General features: G+C 67.2%; 1 protein-coding gene across 1 annotated transcript in view; it reads right to left on the reverse strand.

Annotated features, from left to right (window-relative positions):
• LOC142486228 (6-phosphofructo-2-kinase/fructose-2,6-bisphosphatase 4-like) overlaps nucleotides 1-25,357 on the reverse strand; it is a 49,209-nt gene that overhangs the window by 1,355 nt on the left and 22,497 nt on the right. Inside the window, 2 exon segments of the mRNA XM_075584867.1 lie at nucleotides 2,493-2,557; nucleotides 3,697-3,759. Coding sequence (XP_075440982.1) covers nucleotides 2,493-2,557; nucleotides 3,697-3,759 — 128 coding nt within the window.

Genomic DNA, 25,357 nt, shown 5'->3' on the forward strand with positions numbered 1-25,357 from the left:
CGGGTACGCACACAGCAAGGAGCGAAGTCTGGAGTAGGGTTTGAGTCTGGAGTAGGGTTGCACTCTGGAGTAGGGTTGCACTCTGGAGTAGGGTTGCACTCTGGAGTAGGGTTGCAGTCTGGAGTAGGGTTGCAGTCTGGAGTAGGGTTGCAGTCTGGAGTAGGGTTGCAGTCTGGAGTAGGGTTGCAGTCTGGAGTAGGGTTGCAGTCTGGAGTAGGGTTGCAGTCTGGAGTAGGGTTGCAGTCTGGAGTAGGGTTGCAGTCTGGACTAGGGTTGCAGTCTGGACTAGGGTTGCAGTCTGGACTAGGGTTGCAGTCTGGACTAGGGTTGCAGTCTGGACTAGGGTTGCATCTGGAGTAGGGTTGGAGTCTGGAGTAGGGTTGGAGTCTGGAGTAGGGTTGGAGTCTGGAGTAGGGTTGGAGTCTGGAGTAGGGTTGGAGTCTGGAGTAGGGTTGGAGTCTGGAGTAGGGTTGGAGTCTGGAGTAGGGTTGGAGTCTGGAGTAGGGTTGGAGTCTGGAGTAGGGTTGGAGTCTGGAGTAGGGTTGGAGTCTGGAGTAGGGTTGGAGTCTGGAGTAGGGTTGGAGTCTGGAGTAGGGTTGGAGTCTGGAGTAGGGTTGGAGTCTGGAGTAGGGTTGGAGTCTGGAGTAGGGTTGGAGTCTGGAGTAGGGTTGGAGTCTGCAGTAGGGTTGGAGTCTGCAGTAGGGTTGGAGTCTGGAGTAGGGTTGGAGTCTGGAGTAGGGTTGCAGTCTGGAGTAGGGTTGCAGTCTGGAGTAGGGTTGCAGTCTGGAGTAGGGTTGCAGTCTGGAGTAGGGTTGCAGTCTGGAGTAGGGTTGCAGTCTGGAGTAGGGTTGGAGTCTGGAGTAGGGTTGGAGTCTGGAGTAGGGTTGGAGTCTGGAGTAGGGTTGGAGTCTGGAGTAGGGTTGGAGTCTGGAGTAGGGTTGGAGTCTGGAGTAGGGTTGGAGTCTGGAGTAGGGTTGGAGTCTGGAGTAGGGTTGGAGTCTGGAGTAGGGTTGGAGTCTGGAGTAGGGTTGGAGTCTGGAGTGGGGTTGGAGTCTGGAGTGGGGTTGCAGTCTGGAGTAGGGTTGCAGTCTGGAGTAGGGTTGGAGTCTGGAGTAGGGTTGGAGTCTGGAGTAGGGTTGGAGTCTGGAGTAGGGTTGGAGTCTGGAGTAGGGTTGGAGTCTGGAGTGGGGTTGGAGTCTGGAGTGGGGTTGCAGTCTGGAGTAGGGTTGCAGTCTGGAGTAGGGTTGCAGTCTGGAGTAGGGTTGGAGTCTCGAGTCACTCTCTGTTTGTGACCAGCGAGGAAAGTGCGAGTTGTCCTTTTCCCCCTGTGTTGTTGTTTGTCAATGAAAGTAAAATGTTAATGCCCCGTATTGCATGTATCTGTGCTTCCTTTTCTACATGAGGTTTTCCAAGTAGGAACCACTTCGGAGGATCCTGTTCCATGGAGTTGCAGTATACGGGATATCAGTGTCTATTTGTATTCACTGGGTTTATTGCACGGTTATATCGCACTGTTATATTCACACTCATTTTGCACCACGAACACCAGTTTGTTTAGTGGTCTGGGTTACTGCAGGTGTTTAGGCTGCACCCGAGTTTGCTCACAAAATATACATTTTATATGTTTGCGCCTTATTTTGTTCACTTTAAATACGCCAATACCGGCCTGTGATGGGAGGGGCAGGCAACGCAACCCCAAGGGCTCCCATGTGCCGGTCCCTCTCTGTGATTCCAGTATACTCTGCCTAATGACTGATATGAAGAGGACATACAGCGGTCCATACGTCCCCACAGTCTCTGCAGTGAGAGGGGCGGCCCCCTCAATCTGCGTCACCCAGCGGGGGTATTAATACCTAACAGCAGTGGGAGAGGGCAGCGGCGGTATTAATACCTCCCAGCAGTGGGAGAGGGCAGCGGGGGTATTAATACCTCCCAGCAGTGGGAGAGGGCTGCAGGAGTATTAATACCTCCTATCAGTGGGAGAGGGCTGCGCGTGTATTAATACCTCCCAGCAGTGGAAGAGGGCAGTGGGGGTATTAATACCTCCCAGCGGTGGCAGAGGGGGTATTAATCCCTTCCAGTGGTGGGAGAGGGCAGTGGGGATATTAATCCCTCCCAGTGGTGGGAGGGAGCAGCGGAGGTATTAATCCCTCCCAGCAATTTGAGCGGACAGCGGGGGTATTAATACCTCACAGCGGTGGGAGGGGGCAGCGGGGGTATTAATCCCTCCCAGCGATGGGAGAGGGCAGCGGGGTTATTAATCCCTCCCAGCGGTGGAAGAGAGTAGCGGTGTTATTAATCCCTCCCAGCGATGGGAGAGGGCAGTGGGGGTATTAATACCTCCCAGCGGTGGAAGAGGGTAGCGGTGTTATTAATCCCTCCCATCAGTGGGAGGGGCAGCGGGAGTTTAATACCTCCCAGCGGTGGGAGGGGGCAGCGGGGGTATTAATCCCTCCCAGCGGTGGGAGGGGGCAGACTGCATGGTCACTCACCTGGGGTTTATCTCTGTGAGTATTTACAGCTTCAACATTCAGACTGATCGACTCCACTTTGCAGCCTGAGAGAGAGAAGAGATGTCACTCTGTGTACAGCATACACACAAGAGACACACACACAGAGACACACAGAGATACGCACAGAGAGACGCACAGAGACGCGCACAGAGACACGCACAGAGACACGCACAGAGACACGCACAGAGACACACACAGACACGCACAGAGAAACGCACAGAGACACGCACAGAGACACACACAGAGACACGCACACAGAGACACACACACAGTACACACAAACACACAGAGACACGCACAGAGACGCGCACAGAGACACGCACAGAGACACCGTGGGTATCAAATCCCGGCACGGACCACAAAACCCACTTGTCAGACGTCCGGCTGTGAACCCGCTGCTGCTCCCTCGCAGTAAGAATGGCCGCCCATGCAACGTTGAGCGGGTCAGGGGTCGGGGAAATGCCACATTATTATAGGAGATTACAGATAAAATATTTTGGGCGCTATACTGAATCGGAACAGGAGGTGGTGCTGCAGCGGGGTGATCCCATAGATTGCAAGCTCTTGTGGGTAGGACGGCCGTGCTGTGTGACACTAGATGTGCTCTTACTATTCTGGAGCCACAGGGTATACGCTGGGTAAAGTATGGCCAGATAGCTTAACTCAAGCACACTCTTTTCCAAAGCACACCAAGTCCTGCTATATTTTCTTTACTTTATTGGGAAAGCATCAGTCATATACAGGCACTTGTGGGTGGTATGGTGTAGTGAGAGAGTGCTTCTCTGTGTGGGTGCTTTGTAATCAGAGGCAGGTAAAAACGTAATGGCCTTTCCAAGGAGTGTGTAGCATAGGAGTACTCACTCAGCCAGTTCAGGAAGGAAAAGGAAGTGTGTAATGTTTGTCACACAGGAATAGGGACAGGGCTAAGCTACCTGTGAATACAGACAGGGGAGTATGGAAAAGTCCATTTAGCCAGGGGAATTAAAGGGGTGGTCACGGCAACCAATTCCTAGCAGGCTGGAGAATAGGGAAGTATCTAAATGTATCCATTCTCACCTGCACTAGAAGTAATAACTGCAGGGAAAGCTTACATCCAAATAAAGGGCTGGCAGGCAGAGCTGCAAAAAAAGGGGGGAGGAAACAGGGAGAACAGAAATAGAGAATCCTGTCCCAGGACACTTACCATAAGCGACAGGTGTGAGTTTTAACACTGTGTGCAGGGAGCATTTGAGGTAAGGCAGCTCTCCTGTAACAAAGGACACGTGTGTTATACACAGGTACGCACAGTGACTGTATATCCACACACAGGCAGTCTGGGGGACACAGGGCAGCCCTGGTGTAATTCACCCTGCGGACCGGCAAATCATGCCTGCTCGCTGGGGAGAATTAAACGACTACCGGCAACTTTGGCCCCCAACTCCTGCAACCAAAATAATTGTATTTCCACCCAAATATCCCCCCTAAAACCGACGCAAGAAATGTCACAGTTCTCGGGCCAAGGGAACATGAAATAGGAAAAAACAGGGTCATTTTATTTTCCAGCCTGTATTATCCCTGGTCCCGGGCGTATGGAGGTACAGGGACCCCACGGGTTCAGGGGTAACCAGCGGGCTTAACCTTTATTAGATAGCCTGGTTACCCCCTCCCGTCACAGTGACCACCTCCCCACACTCAGGGAGACACCGCGCCCACCTCCCCACACACAGGCAGACACCGCGCCCACCTCCCCACACACAGGCAAACAGCGTGCCCACCTCCCCACACACAGGCAGACACCGCGCCCACCTCCCCACACACAGGGAGATGGCGTGCCCACCTCTCCACACACAGGCAAACAGCGTGCCCACCTCCCCACACACAGGCAGACACCGCGCCCACCTCCCCACACACAGGGAGACGGCGTGCCCACCTCCCCACACACAGGGAGACGGCGTGCCCACCTCCCCACACACAGGGAGACACCGTGCCCACCTCCCCACACACAGGGAGACGCCGTGCCCACCTCCCCACACACAGGCAAACAGCGTGCCCACCTCCCCACACACAGGCAAACAGCGTGCCCACCTCCCCACACACAGGCAGACACCGCGCCCACCTCCCCACACACAGGGAGACGGCGTGCCCACCTCCCCACACACAGAGAGACACCGCGCCCACCTCCCCACACACAGGGAGACACCGCGCCCACCTCCCCACACACAGGGAGACACCGCGCCCACCTCCCCACACACAGGGAGACACCGCGCCCACCTCCCCACACACAGGCAGACGGCGTGCCCACCTCCCCACACACAGGCAAACAGCGCGCCCACCTCCCCACACACAGGGAGACGGCGTGCCCACCTCCCCACACACAGGCAGACACCGTGCCCACCTCCCCACACACAGGGAGACGGCGTGCCCACCTCCCCACACACAGGCAGACTGCGTGCCCACCTCCCCACACACAGGCAGACACCGTGCCCACCTCCCCACACACAGGCAAACACCGCGCCCACCTCCCCACACACAGGGAGACACCGCGCCCACCTCCCCACACACAGGGAGACGCCGTGCCCACCTCCCCACACACAGGCAGACGGCGTGCCCACCTCCCCACACACAGGGAGACACAGTGCCCACCTCCCCACACACATCAGACACCGTGCCCACCTCCCCACACACAGGCAAACAGCGTGCCCACCTCCCCACACACAGGCAAACAGCGTGCCCACCTCCCCACACACAGGCAAACAGCGCGCCCACCTCCCCACACACAGGCAGACGGCGTGCCCACCTCCCCACACACAGGGAGACACCATGCCCACCTCCCCACACACAGGCAAACACCGCGCCCACCTCCCCACACACAGGGAGACACCGTGCCCACCTCCCCACACACAGGGAGACACCGCGCCCACCTCCCCACACACAGGGAGACGCCGTGCCCACCTCCCCACACACAGGCAAACAGCGTGCCCACCTCCCCACACACAGGGAGACGCCGTGCCCACCTCCCCACACACAGGGAGACGCCGTGCCCACCTCCCCACACACAGGGAGACGCCGTGCCCACCTCCCCACACACAGGCAGACACCGCGCCCACCTCCCCACACACAGGCAAACAGCGTGCCCACCTCCCCACACACAGGGAGACACCGCGCCCACCTCCCCACACACAGGGAGACACCGCGCCCTCCCCACACACAGGGAGACGGCGTGCCCACCTCCCCACACACAGGGAGACGCTGTGCCCACCTACCCACACACAGGCAAACAGCGCGCCCACCTCCCCACACACAGGGAGACGCCGCGCCCACCTCCCCACACACAGGCAGACACCGCGCCCACCTCCCCACACACAGGGAGACGCCGCGCCCACCTCCCCACACACAGGGAGACGCCGTGCCCACCTCCCCACACACAGGGAGACGGCGTGCCCACCTCCCCACACACAGGGAGCCGGCGTGCCCACCTCCCCACACACAGGGAGACGCCGTGCCCACCTCCCCACACACAGGCAGACACCGCGCCCACCTCCCCACACACAGGGAGACGGCGTGCCCACCTCCCCACACACAGGGAGACACCGCGCCCACCTCCCCACACACAGGGAGACGGCGTGCCCACCTCCCCACACACAGGGAGACGGCGTGCCCACCTCCCCACACACAGGCAGACACCGCGCCCACCTCCCCACACACAGGGAGACACCGCGCCCACCTCCCCACACACAGGGAGACGCCGTGCCCACCTCCCCACACACAGGCAGACACCGCGCCCACCTCCCCACACACAGGGAGACGGCGTGCCCACCTCCCCACACACAGGCAGACACCGTGCCCACCTCCCCACACACAGGGAGACGGCGTGCCCACCTCCCCACACACAGGCAGACACCGCGCCCACCTCCCCACACACAGGGAGACACCGCGCCCACCTCCCCACACACAGGGAGACGCCGTGCCCACCTCCCCACACACAGGGAGACGCCGTGCCCACCTCCCCACACACAGGCAGACACCGCGCCCACCTCCCCACACACAGGGAGACGGCGTGCCCACCTCCCCACACACAGGGAGACACCGTGCCCACCTCCCCACACACAGGCAGACACCGCGCCCACCTCCCCACACACAGGGAGACGGCGTGCCCACCTCCCCACACACAGGGAGACACCGCGCCCACCTCCCCACACACAGGGAGACGGCGTGCCCACCTCCCCACACACAGGGAGACGGCGTGCCCACCTCCCCACACACAGGCAGACACCGTGCCCACCTCCCCACACACAGGGAGACACCGCGCCCACCTCCCCACACACAGGGAGACGCCGTGCCCACCTCCCCACACACAGGCAGACACCGCGCCCACCTCCCCACACACAGGGAGACGCCGCGCCCACCTCCCCACACACAGGGAGACACCGTGCCCACCTCCCCACACACAGGGAGACACCGCGCCCACCTCCCCACACACAGGGAGACACCGCGCCCACCTCCCCACACACAGGGAGACACCGCGCCCACCTCCCCACACACAGGGAGACGCCGTGCCCACCTCCCCACACACAGGGAGACGCCGTGCCCACCTCCCCACACACAGGCAGACACCGCGCCCACCTCCCCACACACAGGGAGACGCCGTGCCCACCTCCCCACACACAGGGAGACACCGCGCCCACCTCCCCACACACAGGGAGACACCGCGCCCACCTCCCCACACACAGGGAGATGGCGTGCCCACCTCCCCACACACAGGCAGACACCGCGCCCACCTCCCCACACACAGGGAGACGGCGTGCCCACCTCCCCACACACAGGGAGACGGCGTGCCCACCTCCCCACACACAGGGAGACACCGTGCCCACCTCCCCACACACAGGCAGACAGCGTGCCCACCTCCCCACACACAGGGAGACACCATGCCCACCTCCCCACACACAGGCAAACACCGCGCCCACCTCCCCACACACAGGGAGACACCGCGCCCACCTCCCCACACACAGGGAGACGCCGCGCCCACCTCCCCACACACAGGGAGACGCCGCGCCCACCTCCCCACACACAGGGAGACGCCGCGCCCACCTCCCCACACACAGGGAGACGCCGCGCCCACCTCCCCACACACAGGGAGACGCCGTGCCCACCTCCCCACACACAGGGAGACGCCGTGCCCACCTCCCCACACACAGGCAGACGGCGTGCCCACCTCCCCACACACAGGGAGACACAGTGCCCACCTCCCCACACACAGGCAAACAGCGCGCCCACCTCCCCACACACAGGCAGACGGCGTGCCCACCTCCCCACACACAGGGAGACACCGCGCCCACCTCCCCACACACAGGGAGACACCGCGCCCACCTCCCCACACACAGGCAAACAGCGTGCCCACCTCCCCACACACAGGGAGACGCCGCGCCCACCTCCCCACACACAGGCAGACACCGCGCCCACCTCCCCACACACAGGGAGACGCCGTGCCCACCTCCCCACACACAGGCAGACACCGCGCCCACCTCCCCACACACAGGGAGACGCCGTGCCCACCTCCCCACACACAGGCAAACAGCGTGCCCACCTCCCCACACACAGGGAGACGCCGCGCCCACCTCCCCACACACAGGCAAACAGCGTGCCCACCTCCCCACACACAGGGAGACACCGTGCCCACCTCCCCACACACAGGGAGACGCCGCGCCCACCTCCCCACACACAGGCAAACAGCGTGCCCACCTCCCCACACACAGGGAGACGGCGTGCCCACCTCCCCACACACAGGGAGACGGCGTGCCCACCTCCCCACACACAGGCAGACACCGCGCCCACCTCCCCACACACAGGCAGACACCGCGCCCACCTCCCCACACACAGGGAGACACCGTGCCCACCTCCCCACACACAGGCAGACACCGCGCCCACCTCCCCACACACAGGGAGACGCCGTGCCCACCTCCCCACACACAGGCAGACACCGCGCCCACCTCCCCACACACAGGGAGACACTGCGCCCACCTCCCCACACACAGGGAGACGCCGTGCCCACCTCCCCACACACAGGGAGACACCGCGCCCACCTCCCCACACACAGGCAAACAGCGTGCCCACCTCCCCACACACAGGGAGACACCGCGCCCACCTCCCCACACACAGGGAGACGCCGTGCCCACCTCCCCACACACAGGGAGACGGCGTGCCCACCTCCCCACACACAGGGAGACGCCGTGCCCACCTCCCCACACACAGGGAGACGCCGTGCCCACCTCCCCACACACAGGGAGACGCCGTGCCCACCTCCCCACACACAGGGAGACGCCGTGCCCACCTCCCCACACACAGGGAGACGCCGTGCCCACCTCCCCACACACAGGGAGACGCCGTGCCCACCTCCCCACACACAGGGAGACACCGCGCCCACCTCCCCACACACAGGGAGACACCGCGCCCACCTCCCCACACACAGGCAAACAGCGTGCCCACCTCCCCACACACAGGGAGACGCCGCGCCCACCTCCCCACACACAGGCAGACACCGCGCCCACCTCCCCACACACAGGGAGACGCCGTGCCCACCTCCCCACACACAGGCAGACACCGCGCCCACCTCCCCACACACAGGGAGACACCGCGCCCACCTCCCCACACACAGGGAGACGCCGTGCCCACCTCCCCACACACAGGGAGACGCCGTGCCCACCTCCCCACACACAGGCAGACACCGCGCCCACCTCCCCACACACAGGGAGACACCGTGCCCACCTCCCCACACACAGGCAGACACCGCGCCCACCTCCCCACACACAGGGAGACGCCGTGCCCACCTCCCCACACACAGGGAGACACCGCGCCCACCTCCCCACACACAGGCAGACACCGCGCCCACCTCCCCACACACAGGGAGACGGCGTGCCCACCTCCCCACACACAGGCAGACGGCGTGCCCACCTCCCCACACACAGGGAGACACCGTGCCCACCTCCCCACACACAGGCAGACACCGCGCCCACCTCCCCACACACAGGGAGACGGCGTGCCCACCTCCCCACACACAGGCAGACACCGTGCCCACCTCCCCACACACAGGCAGACACCGTGCCCACCTCCCCACACACAGGCAGACACCGCGCCCACCTCCCCACACACAGGGAGACACCGCGCCCACCTCCCCACACACAGGGAGACACCGCGCCCACCTCCCCACACACAGGGAGACACCGTGCCCACCTCCCCACACACAGGGAGACGGCGTGCCCACCTCCCCACACACAGGCAGACACCGCGCCCACCTCCCCACACACAGGGAGACACCGCGCCCACCTCCCCACACACAGGCAGACGGCGTGCCCACCTCCCCACACACAGGGAGACGCCGTGCCCACCTCCCCACACACAGGGAGACGCCGTGCCCACCTCCCCACACACAGGGAGACACCGCGCCCACCTCCCCACACACAGGCAGACGGCGTGCCCACCTCCCCACACACAGGGAGACGCCGTGCCCACCTCCCCACACACAGGGAGACGCCGTGCCCACCTCCCCACACACAGGGAGACACCGCGCCCACCTCCCCACACACAGGCAGACGGCGTGCCCACCTCCCCACACACAGGGAGACGCCGTGCCCACCTCCCCACACACAGGGAGACGCCGTGCCCACCTCCCCACACACAGGGAGACGCCGTGCCCACCTCCCCACACACAGGGAGACGCCGTGCCCACCTCCCCACACACAGGGAGATGCCGTGCCCACCTCCCCACACACAGGGAGACACCGCGCCCACCTCCCCACACACAGGGAGACACCGCGCCCACCTCCCCACACACAGGGAGACACCGCGCCCACCTCCCCACACACAGGGAGACACCGCGCCCACCTCCCCACACACAGGGAGACGCCGTGCCCACCTCCCCACACACAGGCAGACGGCGTGCCCACCTCCCCACACACAGGGAGACACCGTGCCCACCTCCCCACACACAGGGAGACGCCGTGCCCACCTCCCCACACACAGGCAGACACCGTGCCCACCTCCCCACACACAGGGAGACGCAGTGCCCACCTCCCCACACACAGGGAGACGCAGTGCCCACCTCCCCACACACAGGGAGACACCGCGCCCACCTCCCCACACACAGGCAGACACCGCGCCCACCTCCCCACACACAGGGAGACGGCGTGCCCACCTCCCCACACACAGGGAGACACCGCGCCCACCTCCCCACACACAGGGAGACAGCGTGCCCACCTCCCCACACACAGGCAGACACCGCGCCCACCTCCCCACACACAGGGAGACGCCGTGCCCACCTCCCCACACACAGGGAGACACCGCGCCCACCTCCCCACACACAGGCAAACAGCGTGCCCACCTCCCCACACACAGGGAGACGCCGTGCCCACCTCCCCACACACAGGGAGACGGCGTGCCCACCTCCCCACACACAGGGAGACGGCGTGCCCACCTCCCCACACACAGGCAGACACCGCGCCCACCTCCCCACACACAGGGAGACGCCGTGCCCACCTCCCCACACACAGGGAGACGGCGTGCCCACCTCCCCACACACAGGGAGACACCGCGCCCACCTCCCCACACACAGGGAGACACCGCGCCCACCTCCCCACACACAGGGAGACACCGCGCCCACCTCCCCACACACAGGGAGACACCATGCCCACCTCCCCACACACAGGGAGACACCGTGCCCACCTCCCCACACACAGGGAGACACCATGCCCACCTCCCCACACACAGGGAGACACCGTGCCCACCTCCCCACACACAGGCAGACACCATGCCCACCTCCCCACACACAGGCAGACACCGCGCCCACCTCCCCACACACAGGGAGACGGCGTGCCCACCTCCCCACACACAGGGAGACACCGCGCCCACCTCCCCACACACAGGCAGACACCGCGCCCACCTCCCCACACACAGGGAGACGCCGTGCCCACCTCCCCACACACAGGCAGACACCGCGCCCACCTCCCCACACACAGGGAGACACCGTGCCCACCTCCCCACACACAGGGAGACGGCGTGCCCACCTCCCCACACACAGGCAGACGCCGCGCCCACCTCCCCACACACAGGGAGACACCGCGCCCACCTCCCCACACACAGGGAGACGGCGTGCCCACCTCCCCACACACAGGCAAACAGCGCGCCCACCTCCCCACACACAGGCAAACAGCGCGCCCACCTCCCCACACACAGGCAGACGGCGTGCCCACCTCCCCACACACAGGGAGACACCGTGCCCACCTCCCCACACACAGGCAAACAGCGCGCCCACCTCCCCACACACAGGCAAACAGCGCGCCCACCTCCCCACACACAGGGAGACACCGTGCCCACCTCCCCACACACAGGGAGACACCATGCCCACCTCCCCACACACAGGCAAACAGCGTGCCCACCTCCCCACACACAGGGAGACGCCGCGCCCACCTCCCCACACACAGGCAAACACCGCGCCCACCTCCCCACACACAGGGAGACACCGTGCCCACCTCCCCACACACAGGGAGACACCGCGCCCACCTCCCCACACACAGGGAGACGCCGTGCCCACCTCCCCACACACAGGCAAACAGCGTGCCCACCTCCCCACACACAGGGAGACGCCGTGCCCACCTCCCCACACACAGGGAGACGCCGTGCCCACCTCCCCACACACAGGGAGACGCCGTGCCCACCTCCCCACACACAGGCAGACACCGCGCCCACCTCCCCACACACAGGCAAACAGCGTGCCCACCTCCCCACACACAGGGAGACACCGCGCCCACCTCCCCACACACAGGGAGACACCGCGCCCACCTCCCCACACACAGGGAGACGGCGTGCCCACCTCCCCACACACAGGGAGACGCCGTGCCCACCTACCCACACACAGGCAAACAGCGCGCCCACCTCCCCACACACAGGGAGACGCCGCGCCCACCTCCCCACACACAGGCAGACACCGCGCCCACCTCCCCACACACAGGGAGACACCGCGCCCACCTCCCCACACACAGGGAGACGCCGTGCCCACCTCCCCACACACAGGGAGACGGCGTGCCCACCTCCCCACACACAGGGAGCCGGCGTGCCCACCTCCCCACACACAGGGAGACGCCGTGCCCACCTCCCCACACACAGGCAGACACCGCGCCCACCTCCCCACACACAGGGAGACGGCGTGCCCACCTCCCCACACACAGGGAGACACCGCGCCCACCTCCCCACACACAGGGAGACGGCGTGCCCACCTCCCCACACACAGGGAGACGGCGTGCCCACCTCCCCACACACAGGCAGACACCGCGCCCACCTCCCCACACACAGGGAGACACCGCGCCCACCTCCCCACACACAGGGAGACGCCGTGCCCACCTCCCCACACACAGGCAGACACCGCGCCCACCTCCCCACACACAGGGAGACGGCGTGCCCACCTCCCCACACACAGGCAGACACCGTGCCCACCTCCCCACACACAGGGAGACGGCGTGCCCACCTCCCCACACACAGGGAGACGGCGTGCCCACCTCCCCACACACAGGCAGACACCGCGCCCACCTCCCCACACACAGGGAGACACCGCGCCCACCTCCCCACACACAGGGAGACGCCGTGCCCACCTCCCCACACACAGGGAGACGCCGTGCCCACCTCCCCACACACAGGCAGACACCGCGCCCACCTCCCCACACACAGGGAGACGGCGTGCCCACCTCCCCACACACAGGGAGACACCGTGCCCACCTCCCCACACACAGGCAGACACCGCGCCCACCTCCCCACACACAGGGAGACGGCGTGCCCACCTCCCCACACACAGGGAGACACCGCGCCCACCTCCCCACACACAGGGAGACGGCGTGCCCACCTCCCCACACACAGGGAGACGGCGTGCCCACCTCCCCACACACAGGCAGACACCGTGCCCACCTCCCCACACACAGGGAGACACCGCGCCCACCTCCCCACACACAGGGAGACGCCGTGCCCACCTCCCCACACACAGGCAGACACCGCGCCCACCTCCCCACACACAGGGAGACGCCGTGCCCACCTCCCCACACACAGGGAGACGCCGCGCCCACCTCCCCACACACAGGGAGACACCGTGCCCACCTCCCCACACACAGGGAGACACCGCGCCCACCTCCCCACACACAGGGAGACACCGCGCCCACCTCCCCACACACAGGGAGACACCGCGCCCACCTCCCCACACACAGGGAGACGCCGTGCCCACCTCCCCACACACAGGGAGACGCCGTGCCCACCTCCCCACACACAGGCAGACACCGCGCCCACCTCCCCACACACAGGGAGACGCCGTGCCCACCTCCCCACACACAGGGAGACACCGCGCCCACCTCCCCACACACAGGGAGACACCGCGCCCACCTCCCCACACACAGGGAGATGGCGTGCCCACCTCCCCACACACAGGCAGACACCGCGCCCACCTCCCCACACACAGGGAGACGGCGTGCCCACCTCCCCACACACAGGGAGACGGCGTGCCCACCTCCCCACACACAGGGAGACACCGTGCCCACCTCCCCACACACAGGCAGACAGCGTGCCCACCTCCCCACACACAGGGAGACACCATGCCCACCTCCCCACACACAGGCAAACACCGCGCCCACCTCCCCACACACAGGGAGACACCGCGCCCACCTCCCCACACACAGGGAGACGCCGCGCCCACCTCCCCACACACAGGGAGACGCCGCGCCCACCTCCCCACACACAGGGAGACGCCGCGCCCACCTCCCCACACACAGGGAGACGCCGCGCCCACCTCCCCACACACAGGGAGACGCCGTGCCCACCTCCCCACACACAGGGAGACGCCGTGCCCACCTCCCCACACACAGGCAGACGGCGTGCCCACCTCCCCACACACAGGGAGACACAGTGCCCACCTCCCCACACACAGGCAAACAGCGCGCCCACCTCCCCACACACAGGCAGACGGCGTGCCCACCTCCCCACACACAGGGAGACGCCGCGCCCACCTCCCCACACACAGGCAAACACCGCGCCCACCTCCCCACACACAGGGAGACACCGTGCCCACCTCCCCACACACAGGGAGACGCCGTGCCCACCTCCCCACACACAGGCAAACAGCGTGCCCACCTCCCCACACACAGGGAGACGGCGTGCCCACCTCCCCACACACAGGGAGACGGCGTGCCCACCTCCCCACACACAGGCAGACACCGCGCCCACCTCCCCACACACAGGCAGACACCGCGCCCACCTCCCCACACACAGGGAGACGGCGTGCCCACCTCCCCACACACAGGGAGACACCGTGCCCACCTCCCCACACACAGGCAGACACCGCGCCCACCTCCCCACACACAGGGAGACGCCGTGCCCACCTCCCCACACACAGGCAGACACCGCGCCCACCTCCCCACACACAGGGAGACACCGCGCCCACCTCCCCACACACAGGGAGACGCCGTGCCCACCTCCCCACACACAGGGAGACACCGCGCCCACCTCCCCACACACAGGCAAACAGCGTGCCCACCTCCCCACACACAGGGAGACACCGCGCCCACCTCCCCACACACAGGGAGACGCCGTGCCCACCTCCCCACACACAGGCAAACACCGCGCCCACCTCCCCACACACAGGGAGACGCCGCGCCCACCTCCCCACACACAGGGAGACGCCGTGCCCACCTCCCCACACACAGGGAGACGCCGTGCCCACCTCCCCACACACAGGGAGACGCCGTGCCCACCTCCCCACACACAGGGAGACACCGCGCCCACCTCCCCACACACAGGGAGACACCGCGCCCACCTCCCCACACACAGGCAAACAGCGTGCCCACCTCCCCACACACAGGGAGACGCCGCGCCCACCTCCCCACACACAGGCAGACACCGCGCCCACCTCCCCACACACAGGGAGACGCCGTGCCCACCTCCCCACACACAGGCAGACACCGCGCCCACCTCCCCACACACAGGGAGACGCCGTGCCCACCTCCCCACACACAGGCAAACAGCGTGCCCACCTCCCCACACACAGGGAGACGCCGCGCCCACCTCCCCACACACAGGCAAACAGCGTGCCCACCTCCCCACACACAGGCAAACAGCGTGCCCACCTCCCCACACACAGGGAGACGCCGCGCCCACCTCCCCACACACAGGCAGACACCGTGCCCACCTCCCCACACACAGGGAGACGCCGTGCCCACCTCCCCACACACAGGGAGACGCCGTGCCCACCTCCCCACACACAGGCAGACACCGCGCCCACCTCCCCACACACAGGCAAACACCGCGCCCACCTCCCCACACACAGGGAGACGCCGTGCCCACCTCCCCACACACAGGGAGACACCGCGCCCACCTCCCCACACACAGGGAGACGCCGTGCCCACCTCCCCACACACAGGGAGACGCCGTGCCCACCTCCCCACACACAGGCAGACACCGCGCCCACCTCCCCACACACAGGCAGACACCGCGCCCACCTCCCCACACACAGGGAGACGCCGTGCCCACCTCCCCACACACAGGGAGACACCGCGCCCACCTCCCCACACACAGGCAGACACCGCGCCCACCTCCCCACACACAGGGAGACGGCGTGCCCACCTCCCCACACACAGGCAGACGGCGTGCCCACCTCCCCACACACAGGGAGACACCGTGCCCACCTCCCCACACACAGGCAGACACCGCGCCCACCTCCCCACACACAGGGAGACGGCGTGCCCACCTCCCCACACACAGGCAGACACCGTGCCCACCTCCCCACACACAGGCAGACACCGTGCCCACCTCCCCACACACAGGCAGACACCGTGCCCACCTCCCCACACACAGGGAGACACCGCGCCCACCTCCCCACACACAGGCAGACGGCGTGCCCACCTCCCCACACACAGGGAGACGCCGTGCCCACCTCCCCACACACAGGCAGACACCGTGCCCACCTCCCCACACACAGGCAGACACCGTGCCCACCTCCCCACACACAGGGAGACACCGCGCCCACCTCCCCACACACAGGCAGACGGTGCGCCCACCTCCCCACACACAGGGAGACGCCGTGCCCACCTCCCCACACACAGGGAGACACCGCGCCCACCTCCCCACACACAGGCAGACGGCGTGCCCACCTCCCCACACACAGGGAGACGCCGTGCCCACCTCCCCACACACAGGGAGACGCCGTGCCCACCTCCCCACACACAGGGAGACACCGCGCCCACCTCCCCACACACAGGCAGACGGCGTGCCCACCTCCCCACACACAGGGAGACGCCGTGCCCACCTCCCCACACACAGGGAGACGCCGTGCCCACCTCCCCACACACAGGGAGACGCCGTGCCCACCTCCCCACACACAGGGAGACGCCGTGCCCACCTCCCCACACACAGGGAGACACCGCGCCCACCTCCCCACACACAGGGAGACACCGCGCCCACCTCCCCACACACAGGGAGACACCGCGCCCACCTCCCCACACACAGGGAGACACCGCGCCCACCTCCCCACACACAGGGAGACGCCGTGCCCACCTCCCCACACACAGGCAGACGGCGTGCCCACCTCCCCACACACAGGGAGACACCGTGCCCACCTCCCCACACACAGGGAGACGCCGTGCCCACCTCCCCACACACAGGCAGACACCGTGCCCACCTCCCCACACACAGGGAGACGCAGTGCCCACCTCCCCACACACAGGGAGACGCAGTGCCCACCTCCCCACACACAGGCAGACACCGCGCCCACCTCCCCACACACAGGGAGACGGCGTGCCCACCTCCCCACACACAGGGAGACACCGCGCCCACCTCCCCACACACAGGGAGACAGCGTGCCCACCTCCCCACACACAGGCAGACACCGCGCCCACCTCCCCACACACAGGGAGACGCCGTGCCCACCTCCCCACACACAGGGAGACACCGCGCCCACCTCCCCACACACAGGCAAACAGCGTGCCCACCTCCCCACACACAGGGAGACGCCGTGCCCACCTCCCCACACACAGGGAGACGGCGTGCCCACCTCCCCACACACAGGGAGACGGCGTGCCCACCTCCCCACACACAGGCAGACACCGCGCCCACCTCCCCACACACAGGGAGACGCCGTGCCCACCTCCCCACACACAGGGAGACGGCGTGCCCACCTCCCCACACACAGGGAGACACCGCGCCCACCTCCCCACACACAGGGAGACACCGCGCCCACCTCCCCACACACAGGGAGACACCGCGCCCACCTCCCCACACACAGGGAGACACCATGCCCACCTCCCCACACACAGGGAGACACCGTGCCCACCTCCCCACACACAGGGAGACACCATGCCCACCTCCCCACACACAGGGAGACACCGTGCCCACCTCCCCACACACAGGCAGACACCATGCCCACCTCCCCACACACAGGCAGACACCGCGCCCACCTCCCCACACACAGGGAGACGGCGTGCCCACCTCCCCACACACAGGGAGACACCGCGCCCACCTCCCCACACACAGGCAGACACCGCGCCCACCTCCCCACACACAGGGAGACGCCGTGCCCACCTCCCCACACACAGGGAGCCGGCGTGCCCACCTCCCCACACACAGGGAGACGCCGTGCCCACCTCCCCACACACAGGCAGACACCGCGCCCACCTCCCCACACACAGGGAGACGGCGTGCCCACCTCCCCACACACAGGGAGACACCGCGCCCACCTCCCCACACACAGGGAGACGGCGTGCCCACCTCCCCACACACAGGGATACGGCGTGCCCACCTCCCCACACACAGGCAGACACCGCGCCCACCTCCCCACACACAGGGAGACACCGCGCCCACCTCCCCACACACAGGGAGACGCCGTGCCCACCTCCCCACACACAGGCAGACACCGCGCCCACCTCCCCACACACAGGGAGACGGCGTGCCCACCTCCCCACACACAGGGAGACACCGTGCCCACCTCCCCACACACAGGGAGACGGCGTGCCCACCTCCCCACACACAGGCAGACACCGTGCCCACCTCCCCACACACAGGGAGACGGCGTGCCCACCTCCCCACACACAGGGAGACGGCGTGCCCACCTCCCCACACACAGGCAGACACCGCGCCCACCTCCCCACACACAGGGAGACACCGCGCCCACCTCCCCACACACAGGGAGACGCCGTGCCCACCTCCCCACACACAGGGAGACGCCGTGCCCACCTCCCCACACACAGGCAGACACCGCGCCCACCTCCCCACACACAGGGAGACGGCGTGCCCACCTCCCCACACACAGGGAGACACCGTGCCCACCTCCCCACACACAGGCAGACACCGCGCCCACCTCCCCACACACAGGGAGACGGCGTGCCCACCTCCCCACACACAGGGAGACACCGCGCCCACCTCCCCACACACAGGGAGACGGCGTGCCCACCTCCCCACACACAGGGAGACGGCGTGCCCACCTCCCCACACACAGGCAGACACCGTGCCCACCTCCCCACACACAGGGAGACACCGCGCCCACCTCCCCACACACAGGGAGACGCCGTGCCCACCTCCCCACACACAGGCAGACACCGCGCCCACCTCCCCACACACAGGGAGACGCCGTGCCCACCTCCCCACACACAGGGAGACGCCGCGCCCACCTCCCCACACACAGGGAGACACCGTGCCCACCTCCCCACACACAGGGAGACACCGCGCCCACCTCCCCACACACAGGGAGACACCGCGCCCACCTCCCCACACACAGGGAGACACCGCGCCCACCTCCCCACACACAGGGAGACGCCGTGCCCACCTCCCCACACACAGGGAGACGCCGTGCCCACCTCCCCACACACAGGCAGACACCGCGCCCACCTCCCCACACACAGGGAGACGCCGTGCCCACCTCCCCACACACAGGGAGACACCGCGCCCACCTCCCCACACACAGGGAGACACCGCGCCCACCTCCCCACACACAGGGAGATGGCGTGCCCACCTCCCCACACACAGGCAGACACCGCGCCCACCTCCCCACACACAGGGAGACGGCGTGCCCACCTCCCCACACACAGGGAGACGGCGTGCCCACCTCCCCACACACAGGGAGACACCGTGCCCACCTCCCCACACACAGGCAGACAGCGTGCCCACCTCCCCACACACAGGGAGACACCATGCCCACCTCCCCACACACAGGCAAACACCGCGCCCACCTCCCCACACACAGGGAGACACCGCGCCCACCTCCCCACACACAGGGAGACGCCGCGCCCACCTCCCCACACACAGGGAGACGCCGCGCCCACCTCCCCACACACAGGGAGACGCCGCGCCCACCTCCCCACACACAGGGAGACGCCGCGCCCACCTCCCCACACACAGGGAGACGCCGTGCCCACCTCCCCACACACAGGGAGACGCCGTGCCCACCTCCCCACACACAGGCAGACGGCGTGCCCACCTCCCCACACACAGGGAGACACAGTGCCCACCTCCCCACACACAGGCAAACAGCGCGCCCACCTCCCCACACACAGGCAGACGGCGTGCCCACCTCCCCACACACAGGGAGACGCCGCGCCCACCTCCCCACACACAGGCAAACACCGCGCCCACCTCCCCACACACAGGGAGACACCGTGCCCACCTCCCCACACACAGGGAGACGCCGTGCCCACCTCCCCACACACAGGCAAACAGCGTGCCCACCTCCCCACACACAGGGAGACGGCGTGCCCACCTCCCCACACACAGGGAGACGGCGTGCCCACCTCCCCACACACAGGCAGACACCGCGCCCACCTCCCCACACACAGGCAGACACCGCGCCCACCTCCCCACACACAGGGAGACGGCGTGCCCACCTCCCCACACACAGGGAGACACCGTGCCCACCTCCCCACACACAGGCAGACACCGCGCCCACCTCCCCACACACAGGGAGACGCCGTGCCCACCTCCCCACACACAGGCAGACACCGCGCCCACCTCCCCACACACAGGGAGACACCGCGCCCACCTCCCCACACACAGGGAGACGCCGTGCCCACCTCCCCACACACAGGGAGACACCGCGCCCACCTCCCCACACACAGGCAAACAGCGTGCCCACCTCCCCACACACAGGGAGACACCGCGCCCACCTCCCCACACACAGGGAGACGCCGTGCCCACCTCCCCACACACAGGCAAACACCGCGCCCACCTCCCCACACACAGGGAGACGCCGCGCCCACCTCCCCACACACAGGGAGACGCCGTGCCCACCTCCCCACACACAGGGAGACGCCGTGCCCACCTCCCCACACACAGGGAGACGCCGTGCCCACCTCCCCACACACAGGGAGACACCGCGCCCACCTCCCCACACACAGGGAGACACCGCGCCCACCTCCCCACACACAGGCAAACAGCGTGCCCACCTCCCCACACACAGGGAGACGCCGCGCCCACCTCCCCACACACAGGCAGACACCGCGCCCACCTCCCCACACACAGGGAGACGCCGTGCCCACCTCCCCACACACAGGCAGACACCGCGCCCACCTCCCCACACACAGGGAGACGCCGTGCCCACCTCCCCACACACAGGCAAACAGCGTGCCCACCTCCCCACACACAGGGAGACGCCGCGCCCACCTCCCCACACACAGGCAAACAGCGTGCCCACCTCCCCACACACAGGGAGACGCCGCGCCCACCTCCCCACACACAGGCAGACACCGCGCCCACCTCCCCACACACAGGGAGACGCCGTGCCCACCTCCCCACACACAGGGAGACACCGCGCCCACCTCCCCACACACAGGGAGACGCCGTGCCCACCTCCCCACACACAGGGAGACGCCGTGCCCACCTCCCCACACACAGGCAGACACCGCGCCCACCTCCCCACACACAGGGAGACACCGTGCCCACCTCCCCACACACAGGCAGACACCGCGCCCACCTCCCCACACACAGGGAGACGCCGTGCCCACCTCCCCACACACAGGGAGACACCGCGCCCACCTCCCCACACACAGGCAGACACCGCGCCCACCTCCCCACACACAGGGAGACGGCGTGCCCACCTCCCCACACACAGGCAGACGGCGTGCCCACCTCCCCACACACAGGGAGACACCGTGCCCACCTCCCCACACACAGGCAGACACCGCGCCCACCTCCCCACACACAGGGAGACGGCGTGCCCACCTCCCCACACACAGGCAGACACCGTGCCCACCTCCCCACACACAGGCAGACTCCGTGCCCACCTCCCCACACACAGGCAGACACCGTGCCCACCTCCCCACACACAGGGAGACACCGCGCCCACCTCCCCACACACAGGCAGACGGCGTGCCCACCTCCCCACACACAGGGAGACGCCGTGCCCACCTCCCCACACACAGGCAGACACCGTGCCCACCTCCCCACACACAGGCAGACACCGCGCCCACCTCCCCACACACAGGCAGACGGTGCGCCCACCTCCCCACACACAGGGAGACGCCGTGCCCACCTCCCCACACACAGGGAGACACCGCGCCCACCTCCCCACACACAGGCAGACGGCGTGCCCACCTCCCCACACACAGGGAGACGCCGTGCCCACCTCCCCACACACAGGGAGACGCCGTGCCCACCTCCCCACACACAGGGAGACACCGCGCCCACCTCCCCACACACAGGCAGACGGCGTGCCCACCTCCCCACACACAGGGAGACGCCGTGCCCACCTCCCCACACACAGGGAGACGCCGTGCCCACCTCCCCACACACAGGGAGACGCCGTGCCCACCTCCCCACACACAGGGAGACGCCGTGCCCACCTCCCCACACACAGGGAGACACCGCGCCCACCTCCCCACACACAGGGAGACACCGCGCCCACCTCCCCACACACAGGGAGACACCGCGCCCACCTCCCCACACACAGGGAGACACCGCGCCCACCTCCCCACACACAGGGAGACGCCGTGCCCACCTCCCCACACACAGGCAGACGGCGTGCCCACCTCCCCACACACAGGGAGACACCGTGCCCACCTCCCCACACACAGGGAGACGCCGTGCCCACCTCCCCACACACAGGCAGACACCGTGCCCACCTCCCCACACACAGGGAGACGCAGTGCCCACCTCCCCACACACAGGGAGACGCAGTGCCCACCTCCCCACACACAGGCAGACACCGCGCCCACCTCCCCACACACAGGGAGACGGCGTGCCCACCTCCCCACACACAGGGAGACACCGCGCCCACCTCCCCACACACAGGGAGACAGCGTGCCCATCTCCCCACACACAGGCAGACACCGCGCCCACCTCCCCACACACAGGGAGACGCCGTGCCCACCTCCCCACACACAGGGAGACACCGCGCCCACCTCCCCACACACAGGGAGACGGCGTGCCCACCTCCCCACACACAGGGAGACGGCGTGCCCACCTCCCCACACACAGGGAGACGCCGTGCCCACCTCCCCACACACAGGGAGACACCGCGCCCACCTCCCCACACACAGGGAGACACCGCGCCCACCTCCCCACACACAGGCAAACAGCGTGCCCACCTCCCCACACACAGGGAGACGCCGTGCCCACCTCCCCACACACAGGGAGACGGCGTGCCCACCTCCCCACACACAGGGAGACGGCGTGCCCACCTCCCCACACACAGGCAGACACCGCGCCCACCTCCCCACACACAGGGAGACGCCGTGCCCACCTCCCCACACACAGGGAGACGGCGTGCCCACCTCCCCACACACAGGGAGACACCGCGCCCACCTCCCCACACACAGGGAGACACCGCGCCCACCTCCCCACACACAGGGAGACACCGCGCCCACCTCCCCACACACAGGGAGACACCATGCCCACCTCCCCACACACAGGGAGACACCGTGCCCACCTCCCCACACACAGGCAGACACCGCGCCCACCTCCCCACACACAGGGAGACGGCGTGCCCACCTCCCCACACACAGGGAGACACCGCGCCCACCTCCCCACACACAGGGAGACAGCGTGCCCATCTCCCCACACACAGGCAGACACCGCGCCCACCTCCCCACACACAGGGAGACGCCGTGCCCACCTCCCCACACACAGGGAGACACCGCGCCCACCTCCCCACACACAGGGAGACGGCGTGCCCACCTCCCCACACACAGGGAGACGGCGTGCCCACCTCCCCACACACAGGGAGACGCCGTGCCCACCTCCCCACACACAGGGAGACACCGCGCCCACCTCCCCACACACAGGGAGACACCGCGCCCACCTCCCCACACACAGGCAAACAGCGTGCCCACCTCCCCACACACAGGGAGACGCCGTGCCCACCTCCCCACACACAGGGAGACGGCGTGCCCACCTCCCCACACACAGGGAGACGGCGTGCCCACCTCCCCACACACAGGCAGACACCGCGCCCACCTCCCCACACACAGGGAGACGCCGTGCCCACCTCCCCACACACAGGGAGACGGCGTGCCCACCTCCCCACACACAGGGAGACACCGCGCCCACCTCCCCACACACAGGGAGACACCGCGCCCACCTCCCCACACACAGGGAGACACCGCGCCCACCTCCCCACACACAGGGAGACACCATGCCCACCTCCCCACACACAGGGAGACACCGTGCCCACCTCCCCACACACAGGGAGACACCATGCCCACCTCCCCACACACAGGGAGACACCGTGCCCACCTCCCCACACACAGGCAGACACCATGCCCACCTCCCCACACACAGGCAGACACCGCGCCCACCTCCCCACACACAGGGAGACGGCGTGCCCACCTCCCCACACACAGGGAGACACCGCGCCCACCTCCCCACACACAGGCAGACACCGCGCCCACCTCCCCACACACAGGGAGACGCCGTGCCCACCTCCCCACACACAGGCAGACACCGCGCCCACCTCCCCACACACAGGGAGACGGCGTGCCCACCTCCCCACACACAGGGAGACGGCGTGCCCACCTCCCCACACACAGGCAGACGCCGCGCCCACCTCCCCACACACAGGGAGACACCGCGCCCACCTCCCCACACACAGGGAGACGGCGTGCCCACCTCCCCACACACAGGCAGACACCGCGCCCACCTCCCCACACACAGGGAGACGCCGTGCCCACCTCCCCACACACAGGGAGACGGCGTGCCCACCTCCCCACACACAGGCAGACACCGCGCCCACCTCCCCACACACAGGCAGACGCCGCGCCCACCTCCCCACACACAGGGAGACACCGTGCCCACCTCCCCACACACAGGGAGACGCCGTGCCCACCTCCCCACACACAGGGAGACACCGTGCCCACCTCCCCACACACAGGGAGACACCGCGCCCACCTCCCCACACACAGGCAAACAGCGTGCCCACCTCCCCACACACAAGGAGACGCCGTGCCCACCTCCCCACACTCAGGCAGACGCCGTGCCCACCTCCCCACACACAGGCAAACACCGCGCCCACCTCCCCACACACAGGGAGACGCCGTGCCCACCTCCCCACACACAGGCAGACACCGCGCCCACCTCCCCACACACAAGGAGACGACGTGCCCACCTCCCCACACACAGGCAGACGCCGTGCCCACCTCCCCACACACAGGCAGACACCGTGCCCACCTCCCCACACACAGGGAGACGCAGTGCCCACCTCCCCACACACAGGCAGATGGCGTGCCCACCTCCCCACACACAGGGAGACGCCGTGCCCACCTCCCCACACACAGGCAGACGGCGTGCCCACCTCCCCACACACAGGGAGACGCCGTGCCCACCTCCCCACACACAGGGAGACGCAGTGCCCACCTCCCCACACACAG

Source organism: Ascaphus truei, unplaced genomic scaffold (assembly GCF_040206685.1).
Source record: "Ascaphus truei isolate aAscTru1 unplaced genomic scaffold, aAscTru1.hap1 HAP1_SCAFFOLD_793, whole genome shotgun sequence".
NCBI classification, from domain to species: Eukaryota; Metazoa; Chordata; class Amphibia; order Anura; family Ascaphidae; genus Ascaphus; species Ascaphus truei.